The sequence below is a fragment of the Emydura macquarii genome, unplaced genomic scaffold, assembly GCF_026122565.2.
Source record: "Emydura macquarii macquarii isolate MOO-44397 ecotype Brisbane River unplaced genomic scaffold, CSIRO-AGI_Emac_v2 contig_973, whole genome shotgun sequence".
NCBI lineage: Eukaryota > Metazoa > Chordata > Testudines > Chelidae > Emydura > Emydura macquarii.
In genome coordinates this window covers 1,437,792-1,454,141 of record NW_027131110.1, presented here as the reverse complement: position 1 = coordinate 1,454,141, position 16,350 = coordinate 1,437,792, and the positions used below count along the sequence as shown (strand labels likewise).

At 56.0% G+C, this 16,350-nt stretch overlaps 1 protein-coding gene and 1 pseudogene across 1 annotated transcript; one reads left to right on the top strand and one right to left on the bottom strand.

The window, feature by feature from the left end:
* Nucleotides 1–16,350, top strand: part of LOC137150595 (zinc finger protein 850-like) — a 49,054-nt pseudogene that overhangs the window by 13,198 nt on the left and 19,506 nt on the right.
* On the bottom strand, nt 7,400–14,041 carry LOC137150574 (zinc finger protein 271-like). The gene is made up of 3 exons (XM_067544530.1): nt 13,863–14,041; nt 13,025–13,151; nt 7,400–10,016 (listed from the first exon to the last, which is right to left on the bottom strand). The coding sequence occupies exons 1-3, from the start codon at nt 13,887–13,889 to the stop codon at nt 7,657–7,659; spliced, it is 2,514 nt and encodes an 837-aa protein (XP_067400631.1). The 5' UTR covers nt 13,890–14,041; the 3' UTR covers nt 7,400–7,656.

Genomic DNA, 16,350 nt, shown 5'->3' with positions numbered 1-16,350 from the left:
TCTTGTCATTACCTCTTCTTTCCTCCAATTAAGTGCACTGCCCGGGGGTCAGTAAATGGCAAGCTGCAAAATGGAAAAGAAAAAGCATGTTTATGTAGATTGGAAGCTGTTCTTCGGGGCAGAGATTTTTTGCTCTGTTCGCACCACATCTAGTGCAATGAGGTTCTGGTCTGTGAGTGCAGCTCCTAGGTGCTAGCCCATACGAATAAATAATGTTTCGGCCTTGCGTAAGGCCTGTACCTTTAAAGAGTGTTTAAACGACTTTGGCACAGTTTAAAACAGTTCCAGGTGAAAATGTGTAAATGACTGGTGCAGACAGAGGTCTTTTACGTGAATTAGAAATTATTTTTGAACAGAACGTGTCCCATTTTAGCAGGACATGGGGTTAAACGGGTTCATCAAGAACAATATAAAGTGTAATTCTACCCTGGAAAATGAAATTGAAAAAAGAAACTTCTTACACATGAGATCTGCTCCCTGGCTGTAGGCAGAGCCTCAGCTCCTGCCTTCAGCAATAAAAGTAATTTTTTCTTCTGTTCACCCCATTTGAGTCTGCAGAGCCAACCCTGTTAAGAGAGAATGGGCTAGAGTCTATTCCTTCATGTGCATCATTGATGGAATTGTTTACCACATCCTAAGCAGATATAGTTGGGCAAAGCCACTGAACGCAAGGAGGTTTCATGGGTGTTGCTGAGGGCTTTATTTGGGGATGTATAAAACAGCCTAGTTTTGGCTCGGATCCCAGTCTAAGGGTGCAGAGTGAGATTGGGAAAAGCAAATTTTACTTACTAAATGTGCTCATTCTACAAAGAAATCATGGATGACACTAAACACGTCCTCACCGTGCCAAGGTTAGAGTTGCTTTTCAGAACAGAAACACTTTTCAAAGAGCCTAGAGATCACTTACAGAAGAGTGTGAAAGCATCTTAACAGGGAGTGCTATAATACGTACCCCTCCTTTAGTGCTTTCCATTTCCAAGCCCTCTATACATGTGAATTAGTGCTCTGTGCATGTGTGTAGTGGGGCGGGCGGGCTACGCAGGAGGTCAGGCTAGATGATCTGCTGGTCCCTTCCGGCTTTAAACTGACTATTTGCACCAGGTTCATCTGCGAAACAAATACTGCCATTGGCATGGGGGCCTGCTGCTAGAGGGGATTAGTGCAGCCAGGGAAATTAAAGGGACAAAATTAATTTGTTCACAGAACGTACAGGTAAGTTTTTCTCCTGCACTGTACAGCCCAGCTGAATTATGGAGCCGGTAGCGAGGTAGGCCCCAATGTTGGTCATTATTATAAGGGGGTAAAGGGGCTGTAAACTGGCTCTGCGCTGGGCTGGCCAGGTCTAAACAGCCTGGGGCTGGTGTGGTGTAGGTAGGTCGAGGTGGTGCGGTACTGTAGGTGTGCATGGGGGTAAGAGTTCACACAGAAATACTCATTCCTCCCACCCATGTGCATCCTGCCCTTCCCACAGGTGCCTTGTGAGGCTTCACCTCTACAAAACAGTTCCACAGTATTTTGCAGCCATGGCTTCAACCTCTGCAGGTCCCAACAGTGCTGCTGCAGGGATGGGGCAATTAATGTATTTTTATGCCTTAAAGGCAGCGCTAGCGGGGAGGGAGGGGAGTAGTGTTTGGGTTGGAGCTAACTCTCACCTGATTGCTTTAAAGAAGCAATCTGCTGGGAGCCTGGTGTAGGGGGGTGCAGGATGCCCTTTAATTTCCACGGCAGCAAACCGTAAGAACAGTCCCATGTTCCCTGTAGAGGGAGAGACCCCCTGTATGTGAGCAGATCATCCCCAGGGGCCCAGGGCTGCCCCCAGACAGGACTGGAGGTACAACCCGCAGGAGTCGGCCATCATGGGTGTGGAACTGGGCAGAGTGCAAAGCTGGCTGGGGTCTGCAGGCTGGGGAGCATCTCCAGGGCTTAGTCTTGTGCGGAGTTAATTGTCCGCTTCCATCCCGCCCCAGGAGCCGGAAAGGGTAGATGCACATTCCCTAAGGAGACGACCCCCCTCCCCCCCCCGCCCCGGGAGTCTGCCCAGTACTCAGTGCCCAGAAGCGCTCGTGCAAAACCACGTGCCTGCTCCGACATGAAGCGCTGGAAGCGGCCCGGGGTTCAAATCCTGCGGGAAGTGCAGTCTGTGCCGTCGGCTCCTTGAGACCACAGCTCCTGGGTGCGCTCTGGTTGGCAGTGTGGCCAGGCCTTTGGAAGAGAGCCAGGCTGGGTCCATGGTTGGGTGGGCCGCTGCCCAGATAAGGGCCATGGGGGGATTCCCTAAGCCAGGCAGGAAATCCCCTGGTGGGGGAACCTTAGCCCCCCTCTGCTTCTCCCCGGCCTGGGGGGAGCCAGCCCTGCAGGGAGCGCTCTGCTGCCTGCCCAACCCCGGGGCAGGGCTTGTTGGCCCAGCCTGGGGGCAGAGCCATGGAGGCAGGGCTGCTGGGGCCAGCGCTGGCTGATGCAGGGCTATTTGCCGCTGAGCCAGAGCAGGGATTCTTTCAGGGAGCAGGATGGACCCCACTGGGGAGGCTGCCTGGGAACAGCCCAAGGGGTGGGGCCTGGGGCAGGAGTCTGCATTGAGTATTTCACTGCTGATCACCAGCTGCCTCCCCCGGGCCTAGATTATCCCAGCCTGGGAGGCTGGCTCCACCAATCTCTCTGCCAGCAGCTGGTGCAAACACAGGCTTGTCCCAGGTCCTGCGTTGGTGGGTGGCTGAGGCCACAACGCCCAGTTCAGGCCCCTACTGATGCTTGCTGAACAACGTGGGCAAGGCGAGGCTCTCACCCGGCGGGGGGCGTCTGCAGCAACTAAATACACTGGGGAGGAGGAGCCGGTGTCCCAGGATTGCCAGGGCTCAGTGTGCCCTTGTATTCAACCAGCAGGGGCCCGTGGCTTGCAGTAAATGCTCTAACACGGGGTGGCCAACCCACAGCGCGCGAGCCGCATGCAGCTCTTTGTTCTATCAAATGCGGCTCCGCACATTGTATGGGGCGCCAGAAATCGTTTACTTTCAAACGTGAAATTGACACGCTGCCCCCGAAATTGAGGGATCAGCGCGAATTGTCGGGGGAGGGTAAGGTAAATGTGGCGCTTTGGGGTATCTGTAGCTATTTTGGAGCTCTTTGTCTCTGACTGGCTGGCCACCCCTGCTCTAACAGTTTAACTGCCCCTCTGCCGGCACACTGAGGGCGCAACCTGGCTCTGAGGAGCCCATTTAAATTCCCTCGCAAGGCGAGGCCCTTCAAGAATTTCCCAAGGGCTCCTTCTCCCAGCACTGTGACTCCAGGGGCAGAAGTGGGGGGCTCTGGGGAATCAGCCTGTAGGAGGGACCCCCACTCCCCCATGCAGGCGCGCATGAGTCAGCAGCCTAGACAACCACACCAGGGTGCCTGGCTGGGACCCGGCCGAGATGCCTGGTGACCCAGCAACGTTCACCAGCCCCCTAGGAGTAGGAGCAGTTGCCCACAGCCAGGAGATGACGCAGCAGGAGGACCGTGCAGCTACCGTCCAGGCTGAGGAGGCAGGAGATGAGCTCCCGGTGACTGGTGGGCGCTAGCTAAATCTGAGTGATTCCCTCAGGCACGGCCCATCACCTCTGTGCACCCCTCTGGAACCTGGGGTGGGGGCAGGTGGCCTGTTTCTGAAGGGCTCAGAGCGCCCTCAGCGTGGTAGGGCTCAGTTAGTGTTTTGTTGTTGCTGTTTGGCAAACCTGGCTGGTAACAGACGACGTTGGGCCTTGCATCTTCCGAGCGCTCGCTGGGCAGCGAGCTCCCCCCACTGCCTGTATAGCACACGCCACTGGCGGGGACACGGCCACGGGGCTGCAGTCACTACGGCATCCTAGCGCGGCGGGTGGAGGAGGCAGTCCCCGCGGAGAGCACAGCTGGAATCCACTGCCACGCACCTCCGCAGCAGACAGACAGAGGGCAGGGCCCGAACGCTCGCTACGGGCCAGATGCTGCGTGTGACCCACAGGCGCCAAGTGCACTAGCAGGTGCCCGAAGTGAGACGCGTACCTGGGAACGGGTTGATTTTTTCAGAGGGGCTGGACACTCGCAACTCCCACTGGCGCCGGGCTGGGCGCTTGGAGCTCCTGCTCTCTGCACGGCTGGCCAGTCTTTCTTAGGCCCCCAGCAGGAGAGCAGTAAGGAAAGGTGCCACACTTCTTTAGGTGCTTGCAACGTTTGAGCAGCTGACCAGCACATGGACGGCAGAGCAGGCGCCAGCTCCCAGGTGGCTGCACGACCCGGTACAACCCGCTGCCTCTCCGGCTGGCGGAGCTCCTCCGGGCATCTTGCTCACACGGCCCGGCGCACGACACACAATTGGATGCCCTGGGCTAGGGCTGCCGGCACGCTCTTATTGACGAGGGCAGCTGAAATGCTGCCCTGCAACCCTGCCTCCCCTGAGAACAGCGGACGCTGCGCATGGGACCGGTGGGAAGGCGTCTGTCCCCCAGCTTCCTGCCACGGTCCGCTGGGATTTGGCCCCGACACATTCCACCAGCAGAATCTTAAACAGACCAACTGTTGGCCTAAGCGTAGGTCCTACTCCACGATAGCGACCAGCCGAGGCACTTTTCATGAGCCTTTTTATTGTCCACTGAGTTAAACCTCCGCGTAGCGGGTTACAGTGACAGAGCTGGCGTTGCTACTGACCAGTCAGTGCTGTTGCTTCTCTCTTATTGGCTTTGGTTACCCGGAGTAAAAACAATCCGTCTTTTAAGTAGGTGTCCACAACCAGGAGTGGGGGAGGGCTGTCTGGCAGAGGCTGCGCTCCGCACACTGATTCACGCCCAGGACTACCACGTCGGCTATGCTACATTTACTAGAACTCCGTCCCCTGCCCTGCCTGCATGGCATCTCTTGGGGGAGGCCTCAGTTAGACGGCAGTGGTAACAGCGGGCGCATCTCATCCCCAAAGTTCTGTGCAGTCTTCAACTACATATACGGGAAATTAATCTGTCAATCCACCACTGATGTGCAGCTGTCTCGGGGGTGGAAAACGGCACCTGTTTAACTCCATGCAGTCATATGGCAGAGCAGGACAAGGCAGGAAGAACATCCCATCTGACTGAAATTGGAGGGGAGGGGGGCAGATTTCCAAGTTGTCGAAGTGCAGTTACCAGAGATGGGATCAGGCCAGGACAGCGCTCTGCAAATTTTTAATGAGCACAAGTGGTGGACCCTAGTCTTACATCACCTCCTGGGCCACTGGTTCACCTCACATGGAAGAGTCACCTTTTGAATTCCTGCCATGCCTCCAGCACCTGGTCTCCCACCCGAGTATTGACCCAGCACGGCGTACGAGAGCTGATGGAGTCTCAGCACCCGGTGAGAAAATGCTCTCTCGCATGCAAGATGCATGCACTCACGGTGGTGCTCTGTCCCCTCTCCTGGTGGCTTGGCCACAGACAGAGGTTGATGAGCCTGCTCCAGGATTGGCTAAGGCCGAGTCTACACCTCTGGCAGCATGTAGAGTACGAACGCTGCACACCCCCGCGCCTGGGCGTCCACGGCAGTGTGGACAGTGAGACGGCTTCGGTGAGTGGTGTGCCCTACACCCTGGAACTCGCACATATATACCCCACATAGCTCTCTGCTTCCTATGTCTACACTGCTATTGTTAGCAGTATAGTGTTCTGCTGCCGCCCACATCAGAGCCTTTCACTGCGGCATGCAGTGACCCCTGTGGTACCTGTACCCTTCACGCTGCTGTACAGGTAGACACAGACGTGTAAACCATTTTTAAATAAAGCTCCAGGGGTGATCCCAGCAAGCAGAGGCCGGTGAGCCTAAGTTCAGTACCAGGTAAATTGGCTGAAATTATAGTAAAAGACAGAATTATCAGCCACAGAGATGAACACGATTTGTTGGGGAAGAGTCGGTACAACGTTTGGAAAGGGAAATCACACCTCACCAATCTACTAGAACTCTCTGAGGGGGGTCAACAAACATGTGGACACAGGTGATCCAGTGGATGCAGTGTACTTGGACATTCAGAAAACCTTTGACAAGGTCCCTCACCAAAGGCTCTTAAGCAAAGTGAGCTGCCATGGGATGAGAGGGAAGCTCCTCTCCTGATTCAGTAACTGGTTAAAAGGCAGGAAACAAAGGGCAGGAATAAATGGTCAGTTTTCAGAATGGAGAGAGGTAAATAGTGGTGTCCCCCAGGGGTCTGTACTGGGACCAGTGCTGTCCAACATATTCATCAATGATCTGGGAAAAGGGGTAAACAGAGAGGTGGCAAAATTTGCAGATGATACAAAACTATTCGAGATAGTTATAGCCAAAGCAGACTGCGAAGAGTTACAAAAGGATCTCACAAAACTGGGTGAATGGGCAACAAAATGGCAGATAAAATTCAGTGTTGATAAATTCAAAGTAATGCAGATTGGAAAACAGAATTTCAACTGTCCATATAAAATGATGGGGTCTAAATGAGCAGTTACCACCTAAGAAAGATCTTGGAGTCACAGTGGACAGTTCTCTGACAACATCCACTCCATGTGCAGCAGCAGTCAAAAAACCTAACAGATTGTTAGGAACCGTTAGGAAAAGGGACAGAGAATGTAACAGAAAATATCATAATGTCTATATAAATCCAGGGTATCTTGAATACTGTGTGCAGATCTGGTCACCCCATCTCAAAAAACGATATATTGGAATTGGAAAAGGTACAGAAAAGGGCAACTAAAATGATTCGGGGGATGGAACAGCTTCCATACGAGGAGAGTTTAAAAAGTCTGGGACTTTTCAGCTTGGAAAAGGGACGACTAAGGGTGGATATGACAGAGGTCTATAAAATCTTGACAGGTGTAAAGAAAGTGAATAAGGAAATGTTATTTACTCCTTCCCATAACACAAGAACTAGGGTCACCCAATGAAATAACAGGCAGCAGGTTTAAAACAGCCAAAAGGAAGCAGTTCTTCACACAACGCACAGTCAGCCTGGGGACTCATTTCTAGGGGATGTTGTGAAGGCCAAAACTATAACAGGGTTCAAAAAAGAACTAGACAAGTTCCTGGAGGATAGATCCATCAATGGCTATTAGCCAAGATGGGCAGGGACACAACCCCATGCTCGGAGTGTCCCTAGCAAGCCTCTGTTTGCCAGAAGCTGGGAGTGGACAACAGGGGATGGATCACTGGATGATTGCCTGTTCTGTTCATTCCTTCTAAACCAGCTGGCATTGGCCACTGTCAGCAGATAGAATACGGGGCTAGACGGACCATTGGCCTGACCCAGTGTGGCCGTTCTTATGTTCTTTGCCTTGGACAACCCAGTCTTTTCGCTCAAGCAGGAGAGAGGTTCATGTGTTGAGATCCAGCTGTCCCAGGTTCACCCCCCCTGCTGGGGGCTCACCCTGAGGCATACCAAATAGCTCAGACATTGAAACAATTTATCTTACATCTTATTTATCCTCCAGCCCACTGGATGGTCCAAGCAAAGCTTTCCATGCAGAGCCTTTGTACACGGCAGTCACGAGAATAACCCCAGTGCGTTTTAAGCAATTGACTAGACACCGTCTCTGCTTTGGCAGTCAGTGACGCTGGCGTTTGGAGCGACCCCTTGTCCCATGCAGCAGTTCGTTACAGCTCATCACCCGGCCGGATGTGGTGGCACACGCAGGTAACGCCGTGCGCCTGGAAACGGAATCACACGCTCGGGGCGGCCGCCCTGCTGTGCAGTTTCTGGTGCATGATCAACACGGACTCCACGGCGAAGCTTTTGCGGCAGGCGGCGCAGTGGAGGGGCTTGCGCTGAGCATGGACCTGCTGGTGCTTGGTGAGCGTGGAGCGGCGGCCGAAGCGCTTGCCGCACAGCTTGCAGGGGAAAGGCTTCTCGCCGGTGTGGATGCGGAGGTGGTCGGTGAGGTGCGACTGCTTGCGGAAGCTGCGGGCGCAGCAGCTGCAGGGGTAGGGCCGCTCGCCCGTGTGGAAGCCGTAGTGCGTGACGAAGTCGCGCTTGAAGACGAAGCGCTTGTCGCACAGGCTGCACTGGTAGGGGCCGTGCTCCAGGTGCACCCGGCGGTGCACGCTCAGGTAGGAGCGCCAGCGGAACTGCTTGTGGCACAGGCTGCAGGAGAAGGGCTTCTCCTCCGCATGGCGCAGCTGGTGCCTTTTCAGGGCCAGCTGGCTCCCGAAGCTCTGCGGGCACCGGGGGCAGGGGTGCAGCTTCTTCGCCGCGTGGCAGCTCTGGTGCCTGCTGAGGGTCGACTGCCACCTGAAGCGTCTTTTGCACAGGCCGCAGGGGTAGGGCTTGTCTCTGGCAGGAGCTTGCGGATGCTCCAGCACCGGCTCTGGGCCGCTCGCCCCAGGGAACGGCCTCTCCTCCTTGAAGGCGAGCGGCTGTGACCCGACACCGTTCCCAGGAACCTGGGGACGACCCGGCCCTTCTCCTCCGGCGCCGGCCTCACGCTTGACGGCACGAGTCTGCACGCCGCAGCCCCGGCTGCCCGCGTCAGGCACAGCCAGCCGCTCCCCTCCATGGGCCCTCTCGTGCCGCACGGCATAGGCCCGGGTGCTGAAGCTCCTGTGGCATGTGTGGCAGGGGTAGGGCTTGGCAGCCGGGCGGCGCCGGCGGGGCGGCTGGCGGAGGGGCGGCTGGCGGAGGGGCTCCCCGTCCCCGGTGGCGTGCGGGCCTGGCCGCCCGTGGATCTCCTGGTGCTTGTTGAGGGTGGAGCGCCGGCTGAAGCGCTTGGGGCACAGGCGGCAGGGGAAAGGCTTCTCGCCCGTGTGGGTGCGCAGGTGGTCGCTGAGGTGCGAGCGCCGGCGGAACCGCCGGCCGCACAAGCCGCAGGGGAACGGCATCTCGCTGCCCCGCGCCTGCAGGCGGTTGGCCCGGCCTGGCTGCCCGGCCACGTCCTCTGGGCCCAGGGCGCAGGGCCGCTGCTCCAGGTGGGCCCGCTCGTGTCTGGTGGCGTAGGAGCGGGTGGTGAAGCTCTTGCCGCAGACGCCGCAGGAGAAGGGCTTCTCCCCGGCGGGCGCCCGCTCGGGCCGGGCCGGCGGGCCGACGGTCTCGGGGCACCTCCCGCACGGGTAGGCCTCGTCCGCGTCGCGGGCCTGGCACGGCTCGAGCGGGTTGCTCTGCCGGGCCGGCTCCCTCCGGCGCGCGGCGTCTCTCCGGGGCCGCTCCTTGGCGTGGATCTCCTGGTGCTTGTTGAGGGTGGAGCGCCGGCTGAAGCGCTTGGGGCACAGGCGGCAGGGGAAGGGCTTCTCGCCCGTGTGGGTGCGCAGGTGGTCGCTGAGGTGGGAGCGCCGGCGGAAGCCCTTGCCGCAGCGGCTGCAGTGATACGGCCGCTCGCCGCTGTGCACGCGGCAGTGCCTGACCAGGTCCGCCCGGCGCGGGAAGTCTCTGTCGCACTGGGAGCACGGGAAGAGCCGCCCTCTCTGCTGATCTCGCGGCTGCTCGCCGGCCGGCGATTCGCCCAGAGAAGGCTCCTCCACCACGTGAACCTTGAGGTCGTCCCTTATCTTCGTCTTGCAGATGAAAACGCTCTGGCCTTCGCCACCCCGGGATGGGTCTGCTCCCAGCTGAGTCCTCTGGTTGCTGGCGGTGCCCAGCCACGGGCTGTCGCTTCCATCATACTCGGGGCATGGAGCGGCCTCCTCTCTGGTGGTGTTGCGGTACTGCTGAGTGCTGCTACCCACCCCGTAGCCGTCCTCTTTGAGCTCTTCCTTTACAAGGCAGCGAACATCCTGGGGGGCCGGACCGTTTGCCTGATGCTGCCATCGCAAACGGCCATTGCGCTGTGACGTCCACTCAAGCAGAGCGTCCGCCTCGCTCCAGGGCTCCGTCTTGCACGGAGTGAGCTCTGGGGAAGTTTTGCCAGCGATGTCACTGAGTTCAGCACGGGAGGCCGGGCGCCGTTGAGCACCCAAACGTGAAGCATGGCTCTCAGAGCCCCACGAGACGGGCCTTTCCTCCACAAACAAAGGGAGATTCTCGGGGATTTGGATTTCAACTTCATCGTCCTCCCGTTTCACCTTTCCACTTGCCTTCAGGTACTCAGCAACTGCAAGGAAACAACACTCATCTTATTATAGACAAGGAAGAGCAAGGATTGCCCTGCATTTCTTGACTAGATTGAATTCTCACAGGAATTCCTAGGCATATTAATCTGAAACTAAGAAATGTCCCTGCACTCCTGAAGGGCCCATAAGTGAAGCAGGGAGCTAGCAAGAGTGATTAACTATAGGCACAATTTACAAAGAGTTGTGGTGGAGTCTCATCACTAACAATTTTTCAGTCGAGATTGGATGTTGTCCTAACAGATCTGCTCTGGGAATTATTTGGGGGAAATTCCCTGGCTGGTGTTATACAGGAGGGCAGACGATGATCACAATGGTCCTTCTGGCCAAGGAATTTCTGAATCTATGAGAGAGGTGATATTTATTCAGTTGAGACACAACCACAGATTGTTGATGATCTAAACCGATGATGATCTTTCTAAACCGGTCCACTGCCTGTCATGGCAGTTTCACTGACAGAACCACACGAAGCTTCATATGAAGATGACGCTTTTGAGCAAGTTTCCCCACTTAAAACTAGAGCTGGTTAAAAAATGGGGAAAAGTTTTGCTAAAAATGTCTAGATGGTTTCCATTTCATAGGGTTCAAAACCACCCTGTTTTGTTTGTTCCAAATTAATTGAAATTTTTAGCAAAACATCAGTTTCTAATTGTTTTTCATTTACCAGAAGCCTAGAGCACAATAAAGAGGTCTATAATTTTTTTAACGTCAGTTTTTCAAGAAGATTCTCTTTCAAACAAGGCCCCATTTCTGCAATACAACCTGTGTCTGAAATATTTCAGCTCGCTCTCCTGCACTCAGGGGCATTTCTTTTCTCATCATTTCACATACTCACCCATAGACACATGGGCCATGGCCTGCCTGGCTGAGGCAGTCGCATCCTCTGCGTAGGGCTTTCCTCCTTCCTCAGGCAGCAGCAGGAATGCCCCGTTTGGCACGTCACAATCTGCACATTACCAACGTTCGGAAATACACAGAGCCGGCCCGCAGCAGTTGTGTCGTTCTGCTAAGGACTGCACAGCAAGCCTTCCTGAGCCCTTGCGACGCATGTCGGCTTTCCCTCACTTCCCGGGAGAGAATCTCCTACTAGTGATCTGAGCATGGGCCGGGACACAGCTAATCACAGACTTTGAGAGCCTCACTTGGCCTCTGTCTCAGCTTTCCCACCCTGGACTAGGGAGTCCAGCACGAGGCCAAGCGGCGGAAGTAGCAGAGGAAGCGCTGGTGGTAAACCCAGAGACAGACCAGGAGATAGAGTAGTGGGGTAGGAAGGAGCCCAGGGAAACACCCACTGAGATGGAGTAGCCCTGGATTGCTAGTCAGAGGGTCCCTGGGCTGGAACTTGAGTTGCGTGAGGCCACAGATTCCCCTCTCGGCCACTGGGAAGTGGCACAAAAGTGAAAGTGGCGGCATCTGGCTAGCTTGTCTGGTGGGACCACAATACCCCACGAGGAGGGCCTGTATAATGACGTGGCCGGAGTTACAAAGTGGGAGCCCTTTGAGTCGCGAAGAGAGACAGGGACCACACACGAGCAACTCTCAGCAGGGAATACCCGCCAGGGTGAAAACGAATTCCCAGACCTAGCCCCAAAGAGGCGCTTCTGCAGCGCGTGGAGCTCTTTAAAGGAAAGCAGCAATTGCTAAGTGGGATCAGACCCCCGCAGCCAGGATCCTGATTCCAAACAGCAGCTGATGCAATACAAGGGGAGAGACACCCTGCCGTAGGCACTTCTGGAATAACCTGCCGCAGAGAACATTGTTTTCCTAATATCTCTCCCTCAGTCAAAGGATGGCCCCTGCCTTGAAGCATGAGGGGTTCTATTCCTTCCAACCTCTTTTTTAAACCTTTGTTTCTGTAACTCCAGATGTTCTCATTATCCACATAAACACCCAATCCTTTTTTGGAACCTGCCAAGTGTTTGGCCTTAATGATATCTTGTGGCAGTGAGTTCCACCGGCTGTTTTTTTACCATTGGCAGCCCTGAGAGATAATCGATCGTGCATACAGGCAAGCAAAGCTGCACCTCCTTCTGCTGCATGCATCCTCAACAAAACTACCAGTTAAATCCCTAGTTCAGAATCCTTACTGCTAGCAGAAAAAACACAGCCTGATTTTTCAGAAGCTAGTTTGAGGCTGCAGGACCAGCAAAGAGACAGATGGGGTTAGCTGAGCCCATTGGACAGGAAGTTATTTCTGGGAATAAGTGGCCAATGCTACAGAATCGATTTTAGACACTATTTTATGAAAACATGGACTACAGAACTGTTCGTGTTAATGAAAGGGAACTCAGTGCTGCAATATGGTGACATTGAAAGCATGTTAGATGAAGACTGAGAGTCATTTACACAGATGGCCCCTCATTAAACCAAAGATCTTCAAGACACCAGAGTGAAACGAGTTGGGAATCCCAGCCCCCAACACGGCCATCACAAAAAGCTGTGGCCACAACTGGCGCTAAGTGGTTCTGACCAGTAGCCTAGCAGATTGACTAGACCATGGAGAGTGAATCCCCTCTGGTCCGGGATGTTTTCACCCTGGAAGGGTGGGACGATATTGGAACAGAATGTGAGAAGCAGGCACGGCGGCTGCAGCTCTGGGTTATGATAAATAACAAGACCTAGCTCTGAGGCTGCTTTTCATCAGTAGATCTCCAAGTGCTTCCAACAAAGAAGGTTGGTATCATTGGGATAATGATACTGACCCCCTTTGCGAAGTGCTTTGCATTTGACAAACAGGGAAACTGAGGCACAGAGGGGTGAAGTGAGTTGCCCAAGGTCAGACAGTAGGCCAGTGGCAGAGCTGGGACTTGGACCCAGATCTCCTGAGTCCTAACCCACTGCTCTATCCACTAAGAGACACTGCCTTCAATTTCTATGGCTGCCCAACCTACACCTTTCACTAGCAGATTAAAAAGAGGGGAGGGGAACAAGCTCTCAAGCAACATAAAGACATTCAGACTTGACAACTCCACAGTAATGTATAGTCACGTACCCAGCCATATCAGTGTCTCGTAGTTCTCTTTCATCACGTCCCAGTACAGCTTCTTCTGCCATTCCGCCAAGATCTTCCATTCCTCCCGGGTGAAACAGACTGAGATATCAGCAAAGGACACTGGGACCTGAAATCATGCTTAGTTATTAGTCACATGTACTGCAGTAGCACATCAACATTGATCTTCACAGCAGAACCAAGAAGAAAATATGGACCTTTATGTTCCACCTTTTTGCATAATTGGGAGGAGGAAATACGTTTTTTTGTGTTTCTAACTGCAGGAAAAGTATTTTTTTTTCCCTCCAGGAATCTGTAACTCAAAAGCATCCCCTGACTGGGCGTCTGCTCATCCAGCACCCAGCCCAGGCTGTCACCGCTCAGGCAGGGGCTGCTCTTGCACTCTTTGCCCAGGGGAAACCCACCGAAGTCACTGGGAGCGCTGCCGGAGGAAGGACTGCAGGACTGGGCCCCAGGGGCGGGTTTGCAGGTGAGCTGAGCACAGCCCGAAGGCGAGGATCGCTGCACGTGGCCAGTCAGAGCTGAGCTTTGCTTTGCTTCTCCCCGTGACCCCGGGTGCAATGAACAAAGCCGCAGCCGGGCGGGCTCCCGTCTCCTCCGCCCTGGCTGTGCCCAGGGCAGGGGCTTGGGGGCGAAGATCCCAGCTCCGGGCTGGCTGTTTCCAGGCTGCTCCCATCACCGGCCAGGGGCTCAAGACCAGCTCCTCAGCAACCGCTCCCCGAGACCCCCCGCACCCAGACAGACAGACAGCCGGCCGGCCCCTGGCGTGGGAAGCCTGCTCTGCAACACACACCCCTGGATTTGAAGGGACGTTTCCTACCTGCAAGGCAGGAACCCTTCCGGGCATTTTCCTCCCTCCTTCTCCGCAGCCCCGGCTTTGCACAGGGCCCCCCCGCAGCGGCAGCGGCAGCAGCCGGGGGCGCAGAGTCCCCCCCCGGGGGCGCAGAGTCCAGCTGCAGGCCAGGTTTCTCCCACCGGCTGCAGCAGAGGCTCTCTCCGGTCTCCAGCTGGGGCATGTTTCCAGGGAAGGGGTGGGGGGGATCAATGCATCCACTCCCCGCCCCGGCAGGCAGCGGGGCCCGCAGACCCGCCCATTGGCGAGCCGGGGAGCAATGCCCAGCGCCGTGTGAACGATGCTCGCCCTCGCCGCGCCTCGAACCTGCAGCCTGCAGGGCGAGGATGGGCCGCCCCCTGGTGGAGCTGGGCGGTGGGAGCTGGGACCGGTCGCTGCGGACACAGCAAACCCGGCCCCTGCAATTCTGCGGCAGCGGCCTGAGGGTGGGCGGCAGCCGGGATTTCAGTGACGCTCACGCAGCCTGCCTGTGGGGCGGGCATTATCGCCACCCCCCGCCCCTGGATGTATTATTGATGGTGCATGTTCAGATTCTGCAAATCCTCTACCATCATTTGAAAGAAGAAACTCTCTCGCCCTCATGGCTGCAAACTGGAAAGCTGCCAGATGTGATCTTTTTGAGGCTGCAGGCAGCCTGAAACAATGACAGGGAGCCGTGATCTCGGCCAGTCTCAGCGGATTGTAAATGCTACAGCCTAATGACGACACGTTAATGTAAATAGTAACTATTTCATCGCTGCTCATTTTAGCAGACGGAACAGGGGACGGGATGGGGCTGGGACGGAGCTCATTGCTTTTAGGCAGAGATTTTCATCCCTCGCCCTTTCATACAAGGTCTTTGTAGTTTTGGATTATTTGAGGGAGACTGTTCCTGGTACTCCGTTCTCGATGTCCTGCAGGTTCAAGCCCCTCTCTCAAGTTTCCCCTGGGCTGAGATTCTGAGTCTGTCCCGCACTGAGCTCTTATGCAGGGATATTTGCTTAGTCCCCTCCCTCGGTGGGATCTCACCTGTGCCCTGTGTGTGAGCCCTCATTGTCTGTGATCCCTTCTGGACATCTCACAGGTCCTGCCCTTTTCCGGCTGGGGACCAGGGAAGGCCAGCTGTCTGCTGTGGCGGGGTTTCAGCTCTGCAGTCTCTATGGTTAGGGGAGTTTTCCCAGCTCTGAAGCATCCCAGCTCTGCTTCCTGGTAGCCAATGGCAGGCACGTGATCACTTCCTGTTTGCAAGGTTCTTGCTGTAGCCCTGGGTTGGTCCCAGGAGGATCCCGGCCTGGCTGCTGGCAGAGTGCGCCTCTCTTCGCTGCCCATCCCAGTCAGGCTCAGCGCTGCTGAGTCTGCCAGGCGCACAGGGATACAGAGCCGAGGGAGCAGAGCCGAGGTGAATCAGCAGCTGGCTGCGAGGATCAGCACGTGCGGCAGAGAAGGCCATGGGGAGATGTCTGTGGCAGTCCCTCTGCAGGTAGGAGAGGGGCAGGAAAAGTTCGGGGGGCTCGTGCAGTGACTTAGTGAGGCGACACAGGAGGTCCCTCTCTATCAGCTCCCCAGGAAGGAAAGCTGCTCCGGTGTCTCGCTCTGGGGAATCTCACAAGTCACCACAGCGGCGCCTCCTGCCCCGGAGTGACCCTGTTTGTGAGAGGGGCAGTCAGTTGCCACCATCCTTCTGCTGCTGGGCGAGGCCCTGCCTGTTGAACCGAGCCCCAGGGACAGCAAGGAAGCAAGTGCCACAGGGTATGTCTGCACTGCACTGGAGCCCAACCCCCTTCCTGTCCCCCCACCGTCCACACCCAAATCTGTCTGACTCAGGTCAGCAAGCGCTCGGGACCTGGGTCCCATGGCCCGGCTGGGGGACAGGTCGGAGCCTGCGTCCTGCTGTGACTGGGGTCTGGCTCCTGTCTGTTTGCAGTGTGGACACAGCTCAAGCTGCAGACCGAGTCAGAAGGTCTGCGTAGTGCAGTACGGACACATCGGCGTGGCTGCGAGACCCGGGTCCAGCTACTGTGAACCCAGGTTTACGATGCATCATGGGCTTGGAAACTCCACAAGCCCAGGTCCCACAGCCTGAGTTTACAGCGCAGTGGAGACGTAGCCACAGAGCACTGCTGGGATTAGCCACTCACACGCCCACAGTGGGGTACTGGGTACCCCGACTGGTACATAGATACCCAGCATGCACTCTGCTCGGGGCTGTTCCCTGACAGGCTGGGCTGTGCGTCCTGGGAACAAACTGAAAGAGCTGTGCCAGCCAGGAGAACTGTGGGTACCTCCCCCAGTTTCCCCTTCAGGTCCTTAATGGTGGTGTCCTATACCCTGGAGCATCTCTGAGCTGCCTCTCCCAGAGACACCTGGGAAGAGCCGGGTAACTCTCATTACCTGCCAGTCTGAGCCCCAGATCAGCCCCGGGGAGATGTTCACGGGTGGATGCCGACAAGCCGCCTTGGAGACGGCTGCTGGGCTG